General features: G+C 43.9%; 2 protein-coding genes across 3 annotated transcripts in view; one reads left to right on the top strand and one right to left on the bottom strand.

Moving 5' to 3' along the window:
* Positions 1-1,522: 1,522 nt before the first annotated feature.
* On the bottom strand, positions 1,523-4,979 carry LOC121839282 (E3 ubiquitin-protein ligase RNF182-like). The gene has a single exon (XM_042297575.1). It carries the CDS (start codon positions 3,651-3,653, stop codon positions 2,892-2,894), a length of 762 nt encoding a protein of 253 aa, XP_042153509.1. The 5' UTR covers positions 3,654-4,979; the 3' UTR covers positions 1,523-2,891.
* A 2,930-nt stretch (positions 4,980-7,909) lies between these two features.
* The window catches only part of sgpp2 (sphingosine-1-phosphate phosphatase 2), a 24,281-nt gene continuing 7,651 nt past the window's right edge, over positions 7,910-24,539 (top strand). The window contains exons 1-2 of one of the 2 annotated variants that reach the window (XM_024445500.2): positions 7,910-8,276; positions 18,099-18,260. In XM_024445500.2, coding sequence (XP_024301268.1) covers positions 7,956-8,276; positions 18,099-18,260 — 483 coding nt within the window. In that variant the 5' untranslated portion in view covers positions 7,910-7,955. Of the gene's footprint in view, positions 8,277-18,098; positions 18,261-18,607; positions 19,297-24,539 lie in introns of those variants that run through there. The other variant, XM_024445501.2, reaches the window with a different exon arrangement.

Raw genomic sequence — 24,539 nt, 5'->3', positions numbered from 1 at the left:
CTATGTAGAACCATTTCCACAGAGAGTTCTACCTGGAACCAAAAAGGGTTCTCCTATGAGTCCAGCCGAAAAACCCTTTTGAAACCCTTTTTCTAGTCTACGTTGCGTCTACAACAAGAGGGTGTCTGTTAGCCTCCGACAATGTAACCAATGTTACACCGTGCTGTTGCCCTAAAATCAAATCCTGAGCTGACAAAGTAAAAATCTGTTGTTCTGAACAAGGCAGTTAACCCACTGTTCCCCGGTAGGCCGTCATTGTAAATAATAATTTGCTCTTAACTGACTTGTCTAGTTAAATAAAGGTTAAATACAAAATCTACTAGTGCTAGCAGATACCCATTGACCTCCAGTCATTGTGCTAACGCTAGTTAGCATTGGCTCACAAAACTACCTCTACCTTCCTTTATACTGGACACAGACATAAAAATGGTATCCACAACTCTGATTCTGGGGAAGTAGGTAAAGGGCATCATTGCCAAAATTCTAACCTTTCCCTTTATGTATTCTTTACTGACAAGCCTATCATCATGTCTAATTTCAAAGTTTTACAAGAAAGGATCATTGCACAAAACTGTACTGTTTTATTTAATACTGAACCGTGTTAAACAGCACATATCTAACATTTATCTGTGCAAATACATTTTAGTACCTTAACAACAACAACATTTTCAACAAACTCAAAAACATCCAAGTTTTCGTTTTAAAATTCATAATTAATGAATACAATAATAGACCATATACAGTATATAAACCCTTTACTTGTGTCAAATAAGAGGGTGAAAGTGCATCTTCTAAAGGTTATACTGACAGTCTAACAGGTTGATTGAAGCAGGTGTGGCCATCTTTAGAGCTTAGGCCCATAATCATGTTTGGTTGTGAGGCAATGTTAAAGTGAATTTGTTAGGGCAGTAAGTACTTAGATATAACTTGCGTATATCCCAGCCATCTCCTATGTGCATATTATTTATGTGAATCCTAAATGACACGTCTTTAGGAAGAGGGCCCAACAGTGTCTGTTCTACACAGAGCACATACAGTAGAAATTAAATACAAAACTAAATTGCTTCAGGGCTGTGTAAATATAAGCCTTATGGTCTACAGTAGTACTGTTGGGATTATTTATCCTTCTATAGTAGTTAAGTGTTTGATTAATATAATTTATTGTACTGAGAGTCCAACCATCAGTCTCTGATTATAGGGAAACCAGTGCAGCACAGCAGGCCCTGATTTCAATGCCCCTGGCCTATTGACTAATATTGACAAATCCAATCCCTCTCATTTTAGTCTCTCAGTTCCATAGGCATTGCAAAAACTGTGCCTCAGACTTTGAGGACCCTACTCCATCCTCATGGCAACTCTCTCAATATGCCCCTGATGATCCCCGAACATTCAGGTGTAACAGTTTAGCTTCCGTCCCTCTCCTTGCCCCTACCTGGGCTCGAACCAGGGACCCTCTGCAAACATCAACAACTGCCTCCCATCGTTACCCATCGCTCCACAAAAGCCACGGCCCTTGCAGAGCAAGGGGAACAACTTCTTCAAGGTCTCAGAGTGAGTGACGTCACCGATTGAAACGCTATTAGCTCGCACCCTGCTAACTAGCTAGCCATTTCACATCGGTTACACAGGCAACAGGCCAGAGGAATCTGTTTGCTTTGGAAACCTGTCAAGCACATGGCAATTAAAGATGCACTCCAGAGCTTTTCTATAATTTCAGCCAGTAGTTTTGAAAGTGGTGCTCACCAGCCGAAACGGATCTGTTTTTTGTGTAGCCTACTACGTCATCCAATTGTGTAGAACGTCATCTATTTCGTGTGACTGTTACAAATCACATTTGTGCAATATGTTAGGAATTTGTTGTGCTTTAGATCCTGGAGTGCATCTTCAACCACCTAAAGAGAGGGGTAAATTAGCGCCTCAATCGAAAAGGAGGAAATGCCTCCTCCCTTCTTCAAGGTTCTCATCAATGATCTGAAGTGAATGACAACAAGACTCAAAGCAATATGGTGGGAAGGAACCTTGCTTTCACCTTCACTGTCTGTCAGACCGGTGGCGATGATCAGTCGACAGGCAGGAGGAAGGGAAGAGGATACTTTCAGAGGCCTGGCAGATGATGATGATCTGACTACACAGACAGCAGAAAGGCCAGGGAGATGTACACAAGTGTACAGTAGGCCTACAACCGGAGACCTTTTAAAATAGGAATGTAGCAGGCACCTGTTCTCTAGACCTATTCTTGGTAACCTAAACACCATGTCAATTTAAATAGCGGTAAGGACACCTCTCCTATCTTCACAGATACTGTACTATTTACACATCTTACCTGAGTGACTTGTCAATTACATATATTAGTGACTTCTCAAATGAGTGGGTCTGTTATAGGCATGATACAAAATCTCAAACTATTCATGTGGAATTGTGTAGCCCACACTACAATAACATGGGCAGGTGCGTCTTTGAGATGCATGGGAGGGAGGACAGGTTTTCATGCAGTGAGAGGCATAGTGATGTATACTTTTCAGGAAACTGTTATCAAACCACAGTCCTCAACTCAATCAACCAGCAATCAACCAGTCTGTTCTGGGAGCGACAGGCAGTTAATTTAGGTCTCAGGCAAGGTTACCCATCATCATAGAAACCTGCCATAGGTAGACATACAAGTGCCTGTATGAATGTATCAATGGTAGGCTACTGTAGGCTTAGTTCTCAATAAGCAGATGAAGGTGTTTACATGGTGCTTGCTATATCCTACTGTTAAAAGGCCATTCCGGACAATGTTTATTTCGACAACAACAAAAAGTGAAGGGAGGGAGGGACATTATGCTAGTATACAGCAGTATTTACGTAATCACACACACATCACATTATCATCATGATTAGCATCTTCATCATCAGGCGTTCCTCCTATTCGTTCCAGACGAGCGGCCTGACTCGTGATCTGGTCTGTATTTTAACCAGCAGATCAGCCACGTGACGACCACCGAGAACATGGCTAGGATGCTGGCCACCGACAGGCAGATGGGGCCCGCGGGCGAGGGCGGGTTGCTGTGACTGTGCACGAAGATCAGGCCCATGAAGAGCAGAACCAGCATGGACAGAAAGGAGAATATCACACACACACAGCCCGTAGTCAGGGCAACCCGCTTGCAGCTCTGACAGCTGTCATAGCGCACGGAGTCCTGGGAGAGGGTAGTGGCGGTGGACAAGGTAGTGGAGGGGGTAGCTTGGCTCGTGGACGCCCCCGATGCCTCCTCGCGCCTGAGGGCGACGAGTGCGGGGTGCAACGGAGGAGGGTAGAGGGGCAAGGCATCCTGAGGCAGAGGGTCAGAGTCAATGTACAATGGGAAATCCTCCGTTACCTTGGTGTTATTGGGCAGGTTTTGTATCCGATAGTCCGGCACGGGCGTCCTGTGGCGACATATAGGGCAGCTGATTCGCCATGGACGCTCCTCGCGGAGATGGAGAGTGTTCAGGCACTCCTCGCAAAATGTGTGCAAGCATTCTAAAATCTTGGGTGCGCGACGGTCAAGGTCGAAATAATTGTAACATATTTTGCATTCATACTCCTCGTATGGGAACGCTATCTCCAGCCCGCGCGTGGGTTCCGCTCCACTGGATGCTGAATCTACCTCTGCCATGTCATCTTTCGCCATTCACATTCTCTACGAAGACAAAGGAGCCTACAGGCAGAGATGTAGATAACAGTGTTCGTCTATCTCCCGTTCATAAAAGCGCCATCATCTCGTTGATGAATTGTATAGCCAATTTGATATTGTTGATATATTTGGATAATCCCCACGACGTCAAAAACATTTAATCCAGGCGTCACCCGTCATCACCAGTGTTCAGATCCGCTCGTTAAATATGAAATGGGTATCATTTTACGCTTCAGGGTGTGGGAATCGGTGATGTAATGCTCGTGATGACCCTTCGATGCGAGGGTTGGGGTTAATCCACCGGAGTGATCTATGCTCAGCCGCAGAGAGAGGAGACAGTAAGGCGACGATCGACACACAGTTCATGGTTGTTATCTTTCCTCTCGGTTGGTTGAAACCGCCCGGGTTGATAGGGGAGGACAATAGACACCGTTTTCAGCCCTCTCTGGGAGTCAGAACGAGTGGCGATGTAGAGATAACAAAGTCTGCCGCCATCATGCCATACAGAAGGGATTCGCCATAATTAAATCAAAACATCTCATGAGTTCAAACAATACACTCTGTCAAAAAGGCAAAGATGAAAGGTCCACTGTGACATAAACTGTGTTCATATAATCTGTGCTCCTATTGTTTTATCCTCCTTCATTTTTGTCCTGTCCAGTGGTCATCCGTTCTTGGTCCGCATCTCTGAGGCCATACAAGCTACTGTATTAAGTCCTGTTGTCCCTTTGAGAGGACATTCTGGGCTTTTCAGTGATATCGTATGTGTGGGGGTGTGACTTTGAAAACTTTAACTTCCTGATTCTAAAAAAACTTGTCTACCATTAAAATTAGCACATATTATGGACATTTGAAAATAATTGCGTGTGGGCTAATTATTAATGATACTTTTTATGAGTTTGATATTCAAATTGTTTCTGGTAGGCCTAAGTGAATATCTCAGCAACAGTTAAGTGAGGTGTCAGGACTGTGTAAAAAAAAACACATTAAATGAGAATGCTACATAGAGGTTATCAAGAAATATCCTCTGTAGTGGACTTCCAGATGCCACAACTATGTTTTTTATCTACTGTACCTATTGACTGTAATTAAAGACAGTCCAGTATGAAGATAGGCTGATCACACTTGTAGGCGACGTCATGCGTAGAAACACTTCATCCTAATGGTCGTCTCGCGCCAAACTGCGCTTGTGCAGACAGTCAAATCAAAGGCACGCTTTCAATATAAAGTTGTTTTGACGAAAATGAAAACGTGTCAATTTGTCACTTTCACGATGTTGGAGTTCAACTACTTAAAACATTGGCTCGAATCTAGGTTGTGCCTTTAGAGATCGAGAAAATGAACAACAAAGAAAGAATTGCTCGCTTCCCCCATTGACTTCTCAAATCCCTGGCCTGTTCTGTTTGGTCTGTTTCCCAAGCATTTCCGGAAGTCTCGCGATGTTGCGCCTCTTGATTTAGAAACTGTGTTGTAATGTAACGTATGTCCTAACGACCACTACAGAGGACAAATTTGCACTTACAATAAAACAGAAATAACAATATTTGTTCACATTTTTTTCTTGGTAACATGTTTTTATTTTTTTATTTCACCCCAAACACTCATGTCATGTAAAAAAAACTAAAACAATCGCAAACTTTTTTTGTCGGGTCTCAGGAGGATATTATAATATTCGTTTTTGTTTGTTTCCCCCCCACCTTTATTTAACCAGGTAGTCCAGTTGAGAACACCTTTATTTAACCAGGTAGGCCAGTTGAGAACAAGTTCTCATTTACAACTGCGACCTGGCCAAGATGAAGCAAAGCAGTGCGACAAAAACAACAGCACAGAGTTACACGTGAACAAAGGTACAGTCAATAACACAATAGAAACATCTATGTACAGTGTGTGCAAATGTAGAATATTAGGGAGGTAAGGCAATAAATAGGCCACAGAAGGCGAAATAATTACAATTTAGCATTAACACTGGAGTGATAGATGTGCAGATGATGATGTGCAAGTAGAGATACTGGGGTGCAAAATAGCAAAAAGATAAGTAACAATATGGGGATGAGGTAGTTGGGTGTGCTATTTACAGATTGGCTGTGTACAGGTACAGTGATCCATAAGCTGCTCTGACAGCTGATGCTTAAAGTTAGAGAGGGAGAATAAGTCTCCAGCTTCAGTGATTTTTACAATTAGTTCCTGTCATTGGCAGCAGAGAACTGGAAGGAATGGTGGCCAAAGGGGGTTTTGGCTTTGGGGATGACCAGTGAAATATACCTGCTGGAGAGCGTGCTATGGGTTGGTGTTGCTATGGTGACCAATGAGCTGAGATAATGTGGGACTTTACCTAGCAAAGACTATAACCTTGCCTGGTTCACCAATTACTTTGCAGACAGAGTTCAGTGTGTCAAATCGGAGGGCATGCTGTCCGGTCCTCTGGCAGTCTCTATGGGGGTACCACAGGGTTCAATTCTCGGGCCGACTCTTTTCTCTGTGTATATCAATGATGTTGCTCTTGCTGCGGGCGATTCCCTGATCCACCTCTACGCAGACGACACCATTCTATATACTTTCGGCCCGTCATTGGACACTGTGCTATCTAACCTCCAAACAAGCTTCAATGCCATACAACACTCCTTCCGTGGCCTCCAACTCCTCTTAAACGCTAGTAAAACCAAATGCATGCTTTTCAACCGATCGCTGCCTGCACCCGCATGCCCGACTAGCATCACCACCCTGGATGGTTCCGACCTTGAATATGTGGACATCTATAAGTACCTAGGTGTCTGGCTAGACTGCAAACTCTCCTTCCAGACTCATATCAAACACCTCCAATCAAAAATCAAATCAAGAGTCGGCTTTCTATTCCGCAACAAAGCCTCCTTCACTCACGCCGCCAAGCTTACCCTAGTAAAACTGACTATCCTACCAATCCTCGACTTCGGCGATGTCATCTACAAAATGGCTTCCAACACTCTACTCAGCAAACTGGATGCAGTATATCACAGTGCCATCCGTTTTGTCACTAAAGCACCGTATACCACCCACCACTGCGACTTGTATGCTCTAGTCGGCTGGCCCTCGCTACATATTCGTCGCCAGACCCACTGGCTCCAGGTCATCTACAAGTCCATGCTAGGTAAAGCTCCGCCTTATCTCAGTTCACTGGTCACGATGGCAACACCCATCCGTAGCACGCGCTCCAGCAGGTGTATCTCACTGATCATCCCTAAAGCCAACACCTCATTTGGCCGCCTTTCGTTCCAGTACTCTGCTGCCTGTGACTGGAACGAATTGCAAAAATCGCTGAAGTTGGAGACTTTTATCTCCCTCACCAACTTCAAACATCAGCTATCTGAGCAGCTAACCGATCGCTGCAGCTGTACATAGTCTATTGGTAAATAGCCCACCCATTTTCACCTACCTCATCCCCATACTGTTTTTATTTATTTACTTTTCTGCTCTTTTGCACACCAATATCTCTACCTGTACATGACCATCTGATCATATATCACTCCAGTGTTAATCTGCAAAATTGTAACTATTCGTCTACCTCCTCATGCCTTTTGCACACATTGTACATTGTATATAGACTCCCCCTTTGTTTTCTACTGTGTTATTGACTTGTTAATTTGTTTATTCCATGTGTAACTCTGTGTTGTCTGCTCACACTGCTATGCTTTATCTTGGCCAGGTCGCAGTTGTAAATGAGAACTTGTTCTCAACTAGCCTACCTGGTTAAATAAAGGTGAAATAAAAAATAAAATAAATAAAAATAACCTAAACCGACATAGGCTATTTGCACCTTGCAGCTTATCCCGTTTTGGGAATATTGCAGATGTATTATTCTGTATAAGGCCTAAAGTAGATACTTATTTTATTTGACCCATTAAGTCTTCAGGTTCAATATAACTTATTGAATAAAGGTATATAGCATAACCTTAAGCCCATTTGGCCTCATTGGGCTATATGTTGAACAAAATACTTAAAAATAAGAAACAAAGAAGCACACACACGCGCGCGCACACACAACACACACGCAGGACCTGCAGATAAACACAGGCTACATTGTTATCTCAAAATTATAGGCCGATTGTTATAGACTATTAGAATACATTGACAATTTAAAAAAAAAAAAGTTAATATAAGGGTTTAAAAAATAGTGGTTGATCTTTTCACGTAGTCTAAAGGTCGGTGAATTTGTCTGGCTTTATGACAGTTCGGTGCTCCTGGCGTATCCCACACACACCTGTCAAACCGCACCTGCACGCACAGAAAACACACCTCTGTGTGGGATGAGCCCAAGGGTGGGTAATGCGCTCTGTCTTAGTCTGTACCTGTCTGTTCTCATACACCTCATATGCTACTATTGAGAGAGTTGCGATGCTCAAACTGCTTAAATATCTCCATGGTTCGGAGCTTGTGGCCAAGTTCCAGAGGGCATGCGGTCTGTTCCTCATCGAAGCCGCGCATCAGAACGGAAACTGGGTGCACCCTCCGCGGAAGACGCCGCTCATAGACGCAGAAGCACCTCACCAACTTGCTCGACTGCGGTGCGGTAATGGACACGTTATTACCAATGAAAAGGACAGCAACTCAAATGACAAACACAAGGAAAATGGATACAGTGTTGGTGTAAGTGTAAACTTTTCTATGAGAGTTTGAGTTATTGAGTTGAAGAAACAGAAGAAGGTAGGCTCCCACTGGGCAAAAACTGGTTGAATCAATGTTGTTTCCAGGTCATTTCAACCCCAAAATTTAATGCGATGACGTTGAATCAACGTGGAAAACTGATTGGATTTGCAAAAAGTAATCAATGTAAGATAATTTTGTATTTTTTTCAACTAACTATTAACTCTTAACCTACTGTAAATCCAATGACATGGTAATTGTTTTGTAGATTTTACGTTTTTAATCCACGTTAGCCAAATGTAAAATAAAACTAGATTTTGAATTGATGTATGTGCCCAGTGGGCTATAGGCTACCTTCTCAGGGCTGGCGGTATGGGCAGGCCTTGGGAAGGTATAGCCTCTATTCCATACCTCCTTGCCCATTCAAATAAAATATTTAAAATGTACCATTTATATGACTGAAACGCACACCAACAGAAGGACTCATCAATCATATAAAGCATCCGAACAAACTAAACTGCAACCCTCTGTCTCAGTTTGCTCCCGAGTGGCGCAGTGGTCTAAGGCACAGCATCTTAGTACAAGAGGCATCACTACAGTCCCTGGTTTGAATCCAGGCTGTGATTGGGAGTTCCATAGGGTGGCGCACAATTGTCCCAGCATTGTCCGGGTTTGGCAAGGGTAGGCTGTCATTGTAAATAAGAATTTGTTCTTTACTGACTTGCCTAGTTAAGTAAAGGTTAAATAAATACAAAATGTTTTTAAAAAATGTGTAGCCCATGTATCTGATGCTGTCTGATCAAAAAGAGTATGGCATGTCATACTCTTTTTGGCCTGACTGCATCAAATACATGGGTTACATATTGTAAAACATAGGGGTGCTGTTTTGCTCACTCGGATGCTTTCTTCGTTGACATAGTTTTTCAGCCATGCAAATTGAAGGAAAGTTGGCGGGTACACAGTGCACTGTTCAGATGCTGGAATTATTTTTGAAGAACCTGTGAAGATAACTCACTTTTTGAATAGCACATCCAATAGGCTTAAAAGGGAAATGCTGAGGGAAATGTTTGTGGACTAATTGCCAAGCCTCGGTGTAAGGGGCAAAATATCATGATCTGATGAGCCCATATATTCAGTGGAAAGCTCTTAAAATACCTGAAAACCTTTCCTAAAAACAGCTGTCTGTCTTGAACTCACTGGACATTTTTGAGGGCCCGGAATAGGCTAGTTGATACAATGTTGCAAGTTTGCTGGTGGGCAGGACCCAGTTGATTGATTTGATACAATGTTGCACTTCACTAGGGATAGTTCAAGTCAAGAAAGATGAAAAGGGAGGCAGACAGCTGGAGTAGAGAGATGAATGCAATTTTTTTAAGTGTTATTTATTTATCGGCTTTATGTATTTTTATTTTGTTGACCATGGAAGGCCCACTGCTACATTGGTCTATAGACTATCTCTGAGTTCCATGCATGCGCTCATTTCTTTAGCTGCCAATGGATCATGGTGTATCAATTTTATTTATTTGTATTTCACCTTTATTTAACCAGGTAGGCAAGTTGAGAACAAGCTCTCATTTACAATTGCGACCTGGCCAAGATAAAGCAAAGCAGTTCGACACATACAACAACACAGAGTTACACATGGAGTAAAGCAAACATACAGTCAATAATACAGTAGAAAAATAAGTCTATATACAATGTGAGCAAATGAGGTGAGATAAGGGAGGAAAAGGCCAAAAAAAGGCCATGGTGGCGAAGTAAATACAATATAGCAAGTAAAACAATTGAATGGTAGATTTGCAGTGGAAGAATGTGCAAAGTAGAGATAGAAGTAATGGGGTGCAAAGGAACAAAATAAATTAATAAATACATGGGGGGAGGGGTAGTTGTTTGGGCTAAATTATAGATGGGCTATATACAGGTGCAGTAATCTGTGAGCTGCTCTGACAGCTGGTGCTTAAAGCTAGTGAGGGAGATGTGTTTCCAGTTTGAGATTTTTGTGGTTCGTTCCAGTCATTGGCAGCAGAGAACTGGAAGGAGAGGCGGCCAAAAGGAAGAATTGTTTTTTGGGGTGACCAGAGAGATATACCTGCTGGAGCGCGTGCTACAGGTGGGTGCTGCTATGGTGACCAGCGAGCTGAGATAAGGGGGGACTTTACTTAACAGGGTCTTGTTGATGACCTGGAGCCAGTGGGTTTGGCGACGAGTATGAAGCGAGGCCCAGCCAACGAGAGCGTACAGGTCGCAGTGGTGGATAGTATATGGGGCTTTGGTGACGAAACGGATGGCACTGTGATAGACTGCATCCAATTTATTGAGTAGGGTATTGGAGGCTATTTTGTAAATGACATCGCCAAAGTCGAGGATCGGTAGGATGGTCAGTTTTACGAGGGAGTGTTTGGCAGCATGAGTGAAAGGTTCTCTGTTGTGAAATAGGAAGCCAATTCTAGATTTAAATTTGGATTGGAGATGTTTGATGTGAGTCTGGAAGGAGAGTTTACAGTCTAACCAGACACCTAGGTATTTGTAGTTGTCCACATATTCTAAGTCAGAACCGTCCAGAGTAGTGATGTTGGTCGGGTGGGCAGGTACAGGCAGCGATCGGTTGAAGAGCATGCATTTAGTTTTACTTGTATTTAAGAGCAATCGTAGGCCACGGAAGGAGAGTTGTATGGCATTGAAGCTCGTCTGGAGGGTTGTTAACACAGTGTCCAAAGAAGGGCCAGAAGTATACAGAATGGTGTTGTCTGCATAGAGGTGGATCAGAGAATCACCAGCAGCGAGAGCAACATCATTGATGTATACAGAGAAGAGAGTCGGTACAAGAATTGAACCCTGTGGCACCCCCATAGAGACTGCCAGAGGCCCGGACAACAGGCCCTCCGATTTGACACACTGAACTCTATCAGAGAAGTAGTTGGTGAACCAGGCGAGGCAATCATTTGAGAAACCAAGGCTATCGAGTGTGCCGCTGAAGATGTGGTGATTGACAGAGTCGAAAGCCTTGGCCAGGTCAATGAATATGGCTGCACAGTATTGTTTCTTATTGATGGCAGTTAAGATATCATTTAGGAACTTGAGCGTGGCTGAGGTGCACCCATGACTAGCTCTGAAACCAGATTGCATAGCGGAGAAGGTATGGTGGGATTCGAAATGGTCGGTAATCTGTTTGTTGACTTGGCTTTCGAAGACCTTAGAAAGGCAGGGTAGGATAGATATAGTTCTGTAGCAGTTTAGGTCAAGAGTTTCCCCCCCATTTGAAGAAGGGGATGACCACAGCTGCTTTCCAATCTTTGGGAATCTCAGATGACACGAAAGAGTGGTTGAATCAATGTGTCCATGTGGCAAGGGCTGGTGCTCTCACAGTAGTTAAATTTGAACTTTATTAATTCAGATTAATTCAGATTTTATGATTAACCAAGTCATGATAGAGAAATTAAAACATTATTATTGAAATGAACCCGATCAACAAAAATGCATGTATGAAAATCATAACTGGCTCACAGATTGGTAGAAATGGTAGAATAAATTGTAAGCTTCCCCAAACTTGAAACTTATGTGCCGCCTACGAAGTGATTTGTTTGACAATCAGATGAAAACGTATTGACTGGTTGTGTTCATGCCACGTTACTAGGCTAATATATTGAACTGTTTTAAGATGGTGAATCCTTTAGCTATTTTTTTCTGAATTTTAGGACCCCTGTAGGTATGAAAAATGTTAACGAATAAATTTGATAAAAATTTGAATTTTGCCTTTCCTATTATAGCCAATAGGAAGCAATACAGAACACATTCATAAATGGCAAAACAGACCATACAAAAAACAAAACCATAAGAAATAGTTTTTTTTAAGTGTTTGTCCTATATCTAGGAGATATAAGAAAGCTCAGGAAATATTTATGTTTTTTGGACACATATTTAACACCTTTTTTTATTTGGCACAAAACTACCTCCATACTTCCATAATTTTTTAAAACTGGTACCGGGTTAGCTTTAGACGAGTCCATGGAGCTTGTGGGGGTCATAGAGAAAAATGGAGATCGCCATCTTGTTCGTGAGAGTCTCATCTTTCCACAGAGTGATCATATTAATTTGTAACCGTTCGAACACTACAGACAATTTTGCGAGAAGACCAATTTTCGGGATGTCTCATGGTCTGACAAACACCGCTGTAGCTCGGCCACCTTCCACTGTAGATGTGGAAGGCCGACATAACAGATGCAGTGGATTGAGACTCAGCCCATGCAGATATCTGGAGCTTAAACTGACATATTTTGATGTTACTTAGATTGATGCACAGGTGTATCAGACTCTTAATGGAGATGTCTTTACTATAAAACCCATTAAAAAAAATTGGCCCATGAAAAATACGTGCCCCCTATGGAAATCAAAATCCCTTCCAACTGATCAGTTCTGACAGCGGTCCTGTACCTTCCGACAGGCTTTTCTTGTTAGTCCACCCTTCTTTGATTGAAGGTAGAGATTGCTTGCAGATTGATTATCCGATGGCCAAAAGGTATTTTGCAGTCTTATTCATTGCATTTGTTTTGAAGAATGAAACCAAGTAGGCTATGAGTAGTCTAAACAAACAACCCAACATCCGTGTTTGTTTTGGGGTGTTTGTTAGGCTATTCAAATGTGACATAACATAGGCTACATAGCCTATGACCTGACTTGAGCATTTAGCCTAGGCTATTATTTTGTTTAAGCTACTTTAAACTTAGATACAACAGACATGCAATATCGAAAGTAGTTCCAACCTGATGAGGACCGCTGAAGGCCTTCAAATCAAATCAGATTTTATTGGTCACATACACGTTTAGCAGATGTTATTGCGGGTGTAGCGAAATGCTTGTGCTTCTAGTGCAGTAATATCTAACAGTTTCACAACATACAGTGCCTTGCGAAAGTATTCGGCCCCCTTGAACTTTGCGACCTTTTGCCACATTTCAGGCTTCAAACATAAAGATAAAACTGTATTTTTTTGTGAAGAAACAACAAGTAGGACACAATCATGAAGTGGAACGACATTTATTGGATATTTCAAACTTTTTTAACAAATCAAAAACTGAAAAATTGGGCGTGCAAAATTATTCAGCCCCTTTACTTTCAGTGCAGCAAACTCTCTCCAGAAGTTCAGTGAGGATCTCTGAATGATCCAATGTTGACCTAAATGACTAATGATGATAAATACAATCCACCTGTGTAATCAAGTCTCCGTATAAATGCACATGCACTGTGATAGTCTCAGAGGTCCGTTAAAAGCGCAGAGAGCATCATGAAGAACAAGGAACACACCAGGCAGGTCATAGATACTGTTGTGAAGAAGTTTAAAGCCGGATTTGGATACAAAAAGATTTCCCAAGCTTTAAACATCCCAAGGAGCACTGTGCAAGCGATAATATTGAAATGGAAGGAGTATCAGACCACTGCAAATCTACCAAGACCTGGCCGTCCCTCTAAACTTTCAGCTCATACAAGGAGAAGACTGATCAGAGATGCAGCCAAGAGGCCCATGATCACGCTGGATGAACTGCAGAGATCTACAGCTGAGGTGGGAGACTCTGTCCATAGGACAACAATCAGTCGTATATTGCACAAATCTGGCCTTTATGGAAGAGTGGCAAGAAGAAAGCCATTTCTTAAAGATATCCATAAAAAGTGTCGTTTAAAGTTTGCCACAAGCCACCTGGGAGACACACCAAACATGTGGAAGAAGGTGCTCTGGTCAGATGAAACCAAAATTGAACTTTTTGGCAACAATGCAAAACGTTATGTTTGGCGTAAAAGCAACACAGCTCATCACCCTGAACACACCATCCCCACTGTCAAACATGGTGGTGGCAGCATCATGGTTTGGGCCTGCTTTTCTTCAGCAGGGACAGGGAAGATGGTTAAAATTGATGGGAAGATGGATGGAGCCAAATAGAGGACCATTCTGGAAGAAAACCTGATGGAGTCTGCAAAAGACCTGAGACTGGGACGGAGATTTGTCTTCCAACAAGACAATGATCCAAAACATAAAGCAAAATCTACAATGGAATGGTTCAAAAATAAACATATCCAGGTGTTAGAATGGCCAAGTCAAAGTCCAGACCTGAATCCAATTGAGAATCTGTGGAAAGAACTGAAAACTGCTGTTCACAAATGCTCTCCATCCAACCTCACTGAGCTCGAGCTGTTTTGCAAGGAGGAATGGGAAAAAATTTCAGTCTCTCGATGTGCAAAACTGATAGAGACATACCCCAAGCGACTTACAGCTGTAATCGCAGCCAAAGGTGGTGCTACAAAGTATTAACTTAAGGGGGCTGAATAATTTTGCACGCCCAATTTTTCAGTTTTTGATTTGTTAAAAAAGTTTGAAATATCCAATAAATGTCGTTCCACTTCATGATTGTGTCTCACTTGTTGTTGATTCTTCACAAAAAAATATGTTTGAAGCCTGAAATGTGGCAAAAAGGTCGCAAAGTTCAAGGGGGCCGAATACTTTCGCAAGGCACTGTATATCCCAAAAAACACGTACATCTAAGCAAGGAATGGATTAAGAATATATATACACATATGTCAGAGCAGCATTGGACTAAGATACAGTGACATAGTATAGAATACAGTATATACATATGAGATGGGTGATGCAATATTTACAAACAATTAAAGTGACTAAGAAACCGTAGAACAGTATAGAATACAGTTTACACATATGAGATGAGCAATGCAAGATACGGAGACATTATTAAAGTGGCTAGTGTTTCATTTCCTTAAAGTGGCCAGTGATTCCTAATCTATGTCTATAGGCAGCAGCCTCTGATGTGCTGGAGATGGCTGTTTAACAGTCAGTGGTGTAATATAGAATACAATACAGTATATACATATGAAATGGGTGATGCAATATGTAAACACAATTTAAAAATGACTAAGACACTATAGAATAGTGTGGAATGCAGTTAATACATATGAGATGAGCAATGCTAGATATGGAACATTATTAAAGTGGCTAGTGATCCATTTCTAAAAGTGGCCAGTGATTCCTAATCTATGTCTATAGGTAGCCACTCCTGATGTGCTGGAGATGGCTGTTTAGCAGTCTGATGGCCTTGAGATAGAAGCTGTTTTTCAGTCTCTCAGTCCCAGCTTTGATGCACCTGTACTGACCTCGCCTGGATGATAGCGGGGTGAACAGGCAGTGCCTCGGGTGGTTGATATCCTTGATGATCTTTTTGTCCTTCTTATGGCATTGGGTGCTGTAGCTGTCCTGGAGGGTGGAAAGTTTGCCCCCAGTAATGAACTGGGCAGATCGCACCACCCTCTGGAGAGCTTTGCAGTTGTGGGCGGGGAAGTTGCTGTACCAGGCGGTGATACAGCCCGACAAGATGCTCTCGGTTGTGCATCTGTAAAAGTTTGTAAGGGTTTTAGGTTTTAAGCCACATTTCTTCAGCCTCCTGAGGTTAAAGAGGCACTGTTGCGCCTTCTTCACCACACTGTCTGTGTGGGTGAACCATTTCAGTTTGTCAGTGATGTGTACGCGAAGGAACTTGAAGCTTTCCACCTTCTCCACTGCGGTTCCATTGATGTGGATAGGGGGGTGCTCCCTCTGCTGTTTCCTGAAGTTCACAATCATCTCCTTAGTTTTGTTGACATTGAGTGAGAGGTTATTTTCCTGGCACCACACTCCCAGAGCCCTTACCTCCTCCCTACAGGCTGTCTCATCATTGTTGGTAATCAAGCCTACTACTGTTCTGTCGTCTGCAAATTTGATGATTGAGTTGGAGGCGTGCTTGGCCACGCAGTCATGGGTAAACAGGGAGTGCAGGAGGGGGCTGAGCATGCACCCTTGTGGTTTTGAGGATCAGCGAAGAGGTGTGGTTTCCTACCTTCACCACCTGGGGGCGACCTGTCAGGAAGTCCAGGACCCAGTTGCACAGGGTGGGGTTCAGACCCAGGGCCTCGAGCTTGATGATGAGCTTGGAGGGTACTATGGTGTTGAATGCTGAGCTATAGTCAATGAACAGCATATGTATGCCTCTTGTCCAGATGGGACAGGGCAGTGTGCAGTGTGGTGGCAATTGCATTGTCTGTGGATCTGTTGGGGCGGTAAGCAAATTGAAGAGGGTCTAGGGTGACAGGTAAGGTGAAGGTGATAGGATCCTTGACTAGTCTCTCAAAGCACTTCATGATGACAGAAGTGAGTGCTACTGGGCGATAGTCATTTAGTTCAGTTACCTATGCTTTCTTAGGTACAGAGACTATGGTGGTCATCTTGAAGCATGTGGGGACAACAGACTGGGATAGGGAGAGATTGAATATATCTGTGAACACACCAGACAGCTGGTCTGCGCATGCTCTGAGGACACGGCAAGGGATACCATCAGCCTTGCAAGGGTTGACACACTTAAATGTCTTACTCACGTCGGCCACAGAGAAGACACGCCCACAGTCCTTGATATCGGGCTGCGTCGGTGGCACTCTATTATGGAGTGAAGAAGGTTTTCAGCCTGTCCGGAAGCAAAACGTCGGTGTCCGCGACGTGGTTGGTTTTCCCTTTATAATCTGTGATTGTCTGTAGAACCTGCCACATAGGTCTCGTGTCTGAGCCTTTGAACTGGGACTCAACTTTGTCCCTATACAGACGTTTAGCCTGCTTGATTGCTTTGTGGAGGAAATAACTACACTGTGTATTCTTCCATATTCCCAGTCTTCTTGCCCTGGTTAAATGTGGTGTTTCACGCTTTCAGTTTTGCGCGAATGCTCCAATCTGTCCACGGTTTCTGGCTGGGGTAGGTTTTAATAGTCACAGTGGGTACATCATCTCCTATGCACTTCCTGATAAACTCATTCACCGTATCGGTATATGTGTCAATATTATTTTCTGAAGCTACTCTGAACATATCCCAGTCCACGTGATCAAAACAATCTTGAAGCGTGGATTCCAATTGGTCAGACCAGCATTGAATAGTCCTCACCACAGGTGCTTCCTGTTTGAGTTTCTGCTTATAGGAGGGGAGGAGCAAGATGGAATTGTGGTCCGATTTGATGAATGAAGAGTGAGGGAGGGCCTTATATGCATTCTGGAAGTTAGTATAACAATGGTCGAGGGTTTTAGCAGCGCGAGTACAACAATTAATATGTTGATAGAATTTCGGGACCCTTTTCCAAAAATGTGCTTTGTTCAAATCCCCAGCTACAATAAATGCATGCCACGTCCTGACCATAGAGAGTCCTTATTTTCTATGGTAGAGTAGGTCAAGGCGTGACTGAGGGGTTTTCTAGTTATTATTTTCTATGTGGGGTTCTAGTTTATTTTTTCTATGTTGGTATTTGGTATGATTCCCAATTAGAGGCAGCTGGCTCTCGTTGTCTCTAATTGGGGATCATATTTAAGTAGCATTTTTTACACCTGTTTTATGGGATATTGTTTTGAGTTAGTGTATGTTACACGTTATTGTTACGGTTCGTTGTTTGTTTCATTCTTTCTTTGTTGTTTGTGCGTTTCTAATAAATAATATGTGGAAACCATATCGCGCTGCAGCTTGGTCCGATAATTATTCCAGCGAACGTGACAATGCAGCCTCAGGATATATGGATTCCAGTTCAGAATATGGTTACAGAGGAGTGAAAATGATTGGAATGACAATGACCTGCAATGAGCCTCCTTTTTGTTATTATACTGTAGGCTACTCTGCTTTTACACTGTGAATGAGTGGCAAAAACCATTTACTGTAATTAATAAGGTTTCCCGCTTTTTCTAGTCTCAGATATCCCTGATCTTACATTGTGGGAGGCAACCTGTTTGTCTAGAGAGACTACTAACTCTGTACCCACCCACAGGTGTCTTCTAGGCGCCAGTATGAGGTGAGGAACCGGCTGCTATACTTCCTGTTCCTGGTGTCGGCAGGGCTGGGTCACGAGGTCTTCTACATCACCTTCCCTCCTTGCTTACACTGGAACCTGGACCCCTTCCTCTGCAGACGCCTTGTCAACATCTGGACCGTAAGTCACCTGTGGTTGCAAAAGAGAGAAAATATCTATGTGAGTTAGGATGGTTTGAAGAACAGAGAAGGTACCAAATGGAACCATATTCCATATATAGTGGGCCCAATGTGACCTGGTCAAAATAAGTGGACTATATAGGCCCCTACTTTTGACCAGGGCCCATAAGGCCCACTATATAGGCCCCTACTTTTGACCAGGGCCCATAAGGCCCACTATATAGGGATTGGGGTGCCATTTCGGAAGCAGACAGTCTTCTCTGCACTTCAAACCATCCTCCCAGACATAAATATTTTCTCTCTCTTCCACTGCTACCTATTAAATTCACACCTGCGGTTTCATTACAGAAAATAGCTGATGACCCTTCCAACTCCGCCCACCGGCATCCTAATAAGGAAACAAGAACAAAGACAGAATACGGCAGACAGAGTGGGAGGGTCGTCACATTCCCCCCCATAAAACCGGGGACCAACAAGGACCCCAGAACATCATACCAGCCTCTGCGTCCCAAATTGACGAGGGGTTATGTGTTCACAACCGCCACCTGCACCAACCAACCTCCTCCTCCCCAGATCTCAGCAACCTTTGTGCATAGGAAGCAATATTTAAGAGGAAAGAATTGGCACCTGCCAATAGCCTTTTAACAGGTCAAATTTGCTCACAAACTTAGCTGCACCGACTTGATCAACACAGTCCTCCATCCGAGGAAGAGGAAATGAATCTGGCTTTGTGACACTGTTTACCTTACGGTAGTCCTAACAAAAACAGTGTGTTCCATCCGGTTTACTGACCAAGATACAAGGAGAAGCCCAACTGGAGAAAGAAGGCTCTGCTATCTTATTCTCCAGCATGTACTTGACCTCAGCATCCAGACAACGTAGTTTCTCTGAAGAAACTCTATAGAACCGCTGACGAATGGGGTCAGCACCTCCAATGTCAATATCATGTTCTATTAAGTTTGTACGTGTAGGTGTATCAGAAAACAAACCTGGAAATCTCTGAATCAGACCAACCATCTCTTTCCGCCCATCAACAGGTAGGTGAGTGAGAAGACTGTCTAAAATATCCAGTGTTTCTGAATTTTTCAATCTACCCTGCAATATACAATCATCTGGACCAGGAACATCTTCCTCCTCATGCCCAGATCTAGCACGACAAGAACCCAAGGAAACAACGGTATCAGCCAAAAGAACAGGTTTACCGTCCTCTGTAGAATCCCACTGTTCAGTCTCAGAGGAACGTGCATAATAGGGTTTTAACAGATTTACATGGCACAGCTGGTGTGCTTTCCTCTGTTCTGGAGTGGCAACTAGATAATTTTGCTCAGTGTACTGGCGCACCACTGTATATGGACCTTGAAACTTGGCTTGAAAACCAGAACCAACATTTGGCAGCAGAGCAAGAACCTGGTCACCTGGACTAAAGTGACGAGGCTCAGTTCGGCGATCAAATATGCCCTTCATCCTCTCCTGTGAAGATGATAACTTCTCTTTAGCCATTTCACCAGCGGCGTACAGTCGTCGCCGGAAATCACACACATACGATAATAGGGACTGAGGAGGCTCGGGAGACTTCCAGTCATCCTGGAGAACAGATAAAAGTCCACGCACCCTATGTCCAAATAGAAGGTCATTTGGACTGAAACCTGTGCTCTCCTGTGAAACTTCCCTAGCGGCTAACAGTAACCAAGGCAACCCCTCCTCCCAATCCTTATCCATCTCAGTACAATAAGCTCTCAACAAAGACTTAAGTGTTTGATGGAAACGTTCCAGTGCTCCTTGACTTTGCGCGTGATAGGCGCTAGACAAATTGTGTTTAATATGGAACTGTTGAAGAACCTGACTAAACAGATTAGAGGTAAAATTAGATCCTTGATCACTCTGAATGACCTTAGGGATTCCAAACAATGAGAGAAACTGAGTCAAAGCTTTTAACACCGATTTAGTCGTGATAGATCGGAGAGGATAGGCAGCAGTAAACCTAGTGGTCTGACACATCACAGTGAACAGGTAACTGCTAACCTTTTTAGAACGAGGCAGAGGACCCACACAGTCAATAATCAGATACTCAAAAGGTTGGCTGAGTACAGGAATAGGAAACAATGGTACTGGTTTAATAGCTTGATTAGGCTTACCAGTTAATTGACAGGTGTGACAAGTTTTGATAAAATCAGAAACATCCTCTTAATCTAGGCCAAAAGAAATGTCTTAATATGCGATTGTAGGTTCTCCTCACCCCCATATGTCCAGCAACGTCACTGTGAGAAGTTTCCAACACCAACTCACAAAGCTTAACTGGTACAACAACCTGACTAATTGCCTCCCCAGAAAACAACTATCATGAGACACCCACTTTCTCATCAGGACATCCTCTTGGAGAAAATAGCCATGGGCGACATCTCCCAACTGTTCTACAGGCACAATTTGATCACGCAACTCTTCCAACGTGGGGTCATCCCGTTGCGCATTGATTAGATCTGACCGGGTTACAGATAACGGGATAACAGGGAAAACAGTGACATACTTTGTATTATTATCATTAGTCGGCGCAGTAACCAGTTCGCCACGGCTCATAGAACGTGTCACTGCACACGCAGAGAACACCTCTGGGAAATTCTGTACACTCATCAGGAATCCCAACAAATGACGGCTTAGTGGAAACCACTAGAGATGGAAACACGACTGGCCATACACGCTCACCAGCCAAGTTATTCCCAAGGATAACGTCGATACCCTCAATAGGCAACGAAGGACGCACCCCCACAACAATTTCACCCTTCACCAGCCCACAATCCAACATCAGTTTATGCAATGGAACTGACAGAGTGTTCAAACCTATTCCCCTAATTAGAACACTATTCCCCGAATCAGTCTCAGCAGAAAAGGGTAACACAGACTCCAACACAAATGATTCAGAGGCACCTGTGTCTCTCAGGATCTTCACTGGCACTAGGTCTTTACTTCCTAACATAGACACAAAACCTTCCGTAATGAAAGGTAAATAGTCTGGATCAATATGGACTTTCACATTCTCCTGGGCCTGAGGAAAAGAGTCATGAGTGAACTGATGTGGAACAGGTGCAGCTAACGCGGTAGGCTTAGATTTAGCATAAGCACCCTTTGACCTGAGAAGTGGACATTCGTTTTTCCAATGACCTGAACCTTGACAGTAGTGACACTCCTGCCCAAAGTCAACTTTACCATGAGAGTCAGGCTCAACCCTAGTTGAATAGAACTCTGCCCGTGAACCAAAGTATCTCGGTGAGCGAAGCCCAAATCTATCTGAACGCCCCCACTCTTTCCGAATACGGGGCTCTGCAAAGACACTTTTGTGAGTCAACACATACTCGTCCGCCAAAACCGCAGCTTCAGCAACATTCTTTACTTTATGTTCGTTAATATACGTGGCAATACGATCAGGAATTGTGTCCTTAAATTGCTCTAACATAATCAGATCACACAGCCCTTGGAAAGTCACAACTGCAGAGGCGGAACACCAGCGATTAAACTGTAAAGATAACTGTCGCGCAAACTCAACATGAGTCTGCTTATCATCCCTTTTTAAAGTTCTACATCGTTGGCGGTAAGCCTCAGGGACCAGTTCATAAATCTGTAACACAGCTGTTTTAACTTTATCATAACTGGCACTGTCTAGTACACTAAGAGCTGAATATGCTTCCTGTGCTTTACCAGTCAGCACACACTGCAACATTAAAGTGCGGTCAGAATCAGGCCAACTCCTAGCGTCAGCAACCCGCTCAAACAACGAAAAGAATGTCTCGGGGTCCTTTTCATTAAACTGAGGCAATAACCGTAAGTTCCCAACAATATCAAATGTCTCTGGGGCACGACCAAAAGCAGAACTACCCCTAGGTAAATCTGGGTCACCTTCCCAAAACAAACTCTCCCCTGAGATCTTTCCTTCTCTAACCAACTCTATACGTTCTTGTTGCAACTTGATTTTAGCACGCTCCATATCTTGTTTAAATGCCAATTCCTTTTCATACTTTAGACGATCATGCTCTCTCTCCTCACGATCATGCTCCAGCTGTAACAAAAGCAGTTCTTTCTGCTGTTCAAAAAGAAGGCTACTAGGGCTAACCGATGGAATGACCATTGTAACGTTATGGGGAGACGACAAATCCTCAGCAGAGGCTGGCCCAGTGGTAACTTCAAGAATACCACTCTCCATCAGGTTGGCCTTCAATATCAACCTAATAGAATTCTTTAGACGTTCATCACTAATCTCAACCTTGTAGTGTTCCGCGACCTTCAACAGCTGTTCTTTAGTACCTAAATCTAACAACTCCTCTGATGGAGAGCGAATGAACTTATCTACATAAGACGCCATAATCACACAAAAAAATTCTCGCTCTTCCCTTCTGCTGAGCACGCCAGACCACAACCCGAGAATTGACAATCACCCTGAGCACCACAGAAGAGAGATGAGATACGGAGCTTCCCCAAAACCTACAATAACTCAACCCTAGTCTTCGTGCAGATTTGCGGTGGGAATTTACGCACTGTAGCCCGCTGGAAAGGAAAAACTCCCCACCATGCTGGCAAATTCCACCAAGCCACGGATGTGCCCCCGAGACAACTGCTCAGTCCACAGACACCACACAAAAATAACACACATTAACCATGCCCAACATATTCCAAAAAATGAAACACGTCGCTATCAAGGGAAAAAGGCTATAGCTCCGGGTAGCAAGTTCCACTACCCTACACAATCTCCTACCGAGGTACACAGCCGATTTACTCACCTCCTTAGACTGACTTCCCAACAGAAAGTAGAACAAGAGTTTCCAGGCTAGGCAGGGCCTGGAAACTAACCATTATCTCTCTCCAATGCAGCACACAAACCAAACAAAGGCAACCAGTACTGGGCCTATCAAACGCAAACACAATATGCAAACCAAACACGTACCTCCACGATCTCCCAAACCAATAGTTCAAAGATCCCGGATGAGCCCCCACTTGTCACGAACCGGCTCAAAGCCCGTAACAAAGGGAGACAAAGTGGAGATAAGGAGTAACAAAATATATATTTATTAACTAAAGCAACTAAGGAAAATATACAATGGTGTGTGTAATCAGTAATCAGTAGTGTAAGTGAGTGTTTTGCATGCATGAATGTGATAATGCAGGGTGTTGAAAGGTGCCAACGCAAACAAACAAAAGGCCACCAAGAACCACAACACAATCTACAAAGGTGTCTGCATGGAGAGAGTCTCCTCCATGAATGTGGAAGAGGTCCATTTATCCTGGGAGACATCTGGCCCAGGTGTTTCCCATGTAGCTGACGATCCTTCCAACTCCGCCCACCGGCATCCTAATAAGGAAACAAGAACAAAGACAGAATACGGCAGACAGAGTGGGAGGGTCGTCACATGTTTAACTGGAAATACCCACACCGATATGGTATACCAAAGCAGTGTCACAGACTGATGCCTTGCTTGAACATCCCATACCATCTCATGTTTATCATGTGTGTAAGAGAGAGTGTGTGAGACAATGAAGCTCTTCTTCTCCTTCTCCCTCACCTCCTCTCACCCCTTACCCCTCTCTGATCCAGGCTTTCATCCCTGTCCCCTTACCCCTCTCTGACCCAGGCTTTCATCCCTGTCCCCCTTACACCTCTCTGACCCAGGCTTTCATCCCTGTCCCCCTTACCCCTCTCTGACCCTGGCTTTCATCCCTGTCCCCCTTACCCCTCTCTGACCCAGGCTTTCATCCCTGTCCTCCTTCCCCTCTCTGACCCAGGCTTTCATCCCTGTCCCCCTTACCCCTCTCTGACCCAGGCTTTCATCCCTGTCCCCCTTACCCCTCTCTGACCCAGGCTTTCATCCCTGTCCTCCTTCCCCTCTCTGACCCAGGCTTTCATCCCTGTCCTCCTTCCCCCTCTCTGACCCAGCCTTTCATCCCTGTCCTCCTTACCCCTCTCTGACCCAGCCTTTCATCCCTGTCCTCCTTACCCCTCTCTGATCCAGGCTTTCATCCCTGTCCCCCTTACCCCTCTCTGACCCAGCCTTTCATCCCTGTCCTCCTTACCCCTCTCTGATCCAGGCTTTCATCCCTGTCCCTGTTACCCCTCTCTGACCCAGCCTTTCATCCCTGTCCTCCTTACCCCTCTCTGACCTGGTCCTGACACCACTATGTCCCCAGGCCACAGGGACCACAGGGACCACAGGGGCCACAGGGACCACAGGGGCCACAGGGACCACAGGGGCCACAGGGACCACAGGGGCCAGGTGGACTGGTGCTACAGGGTGATGGG

Source organism: Oncorhynchus tshawytscha, linkage group LG14 (genome assembly GCF_018296145.1).
Source record: "Oncorhynchus tshawytscha isolate Ot180627B linkage group LG14, Otsh_v2.0, whole genome shotgun sequence".
Classification (NCBI taxonomy): domain Eukaryota; kingdom Metazoa; phylum Chordata; class Actinopteri; order Salmoniformes; family Salmonidae; genus Oncorhynchus; species Oncorhynchus tshawytscha.
This window is presented reverse-complemented; position numbering and strand designations above follow the sequence as displayed.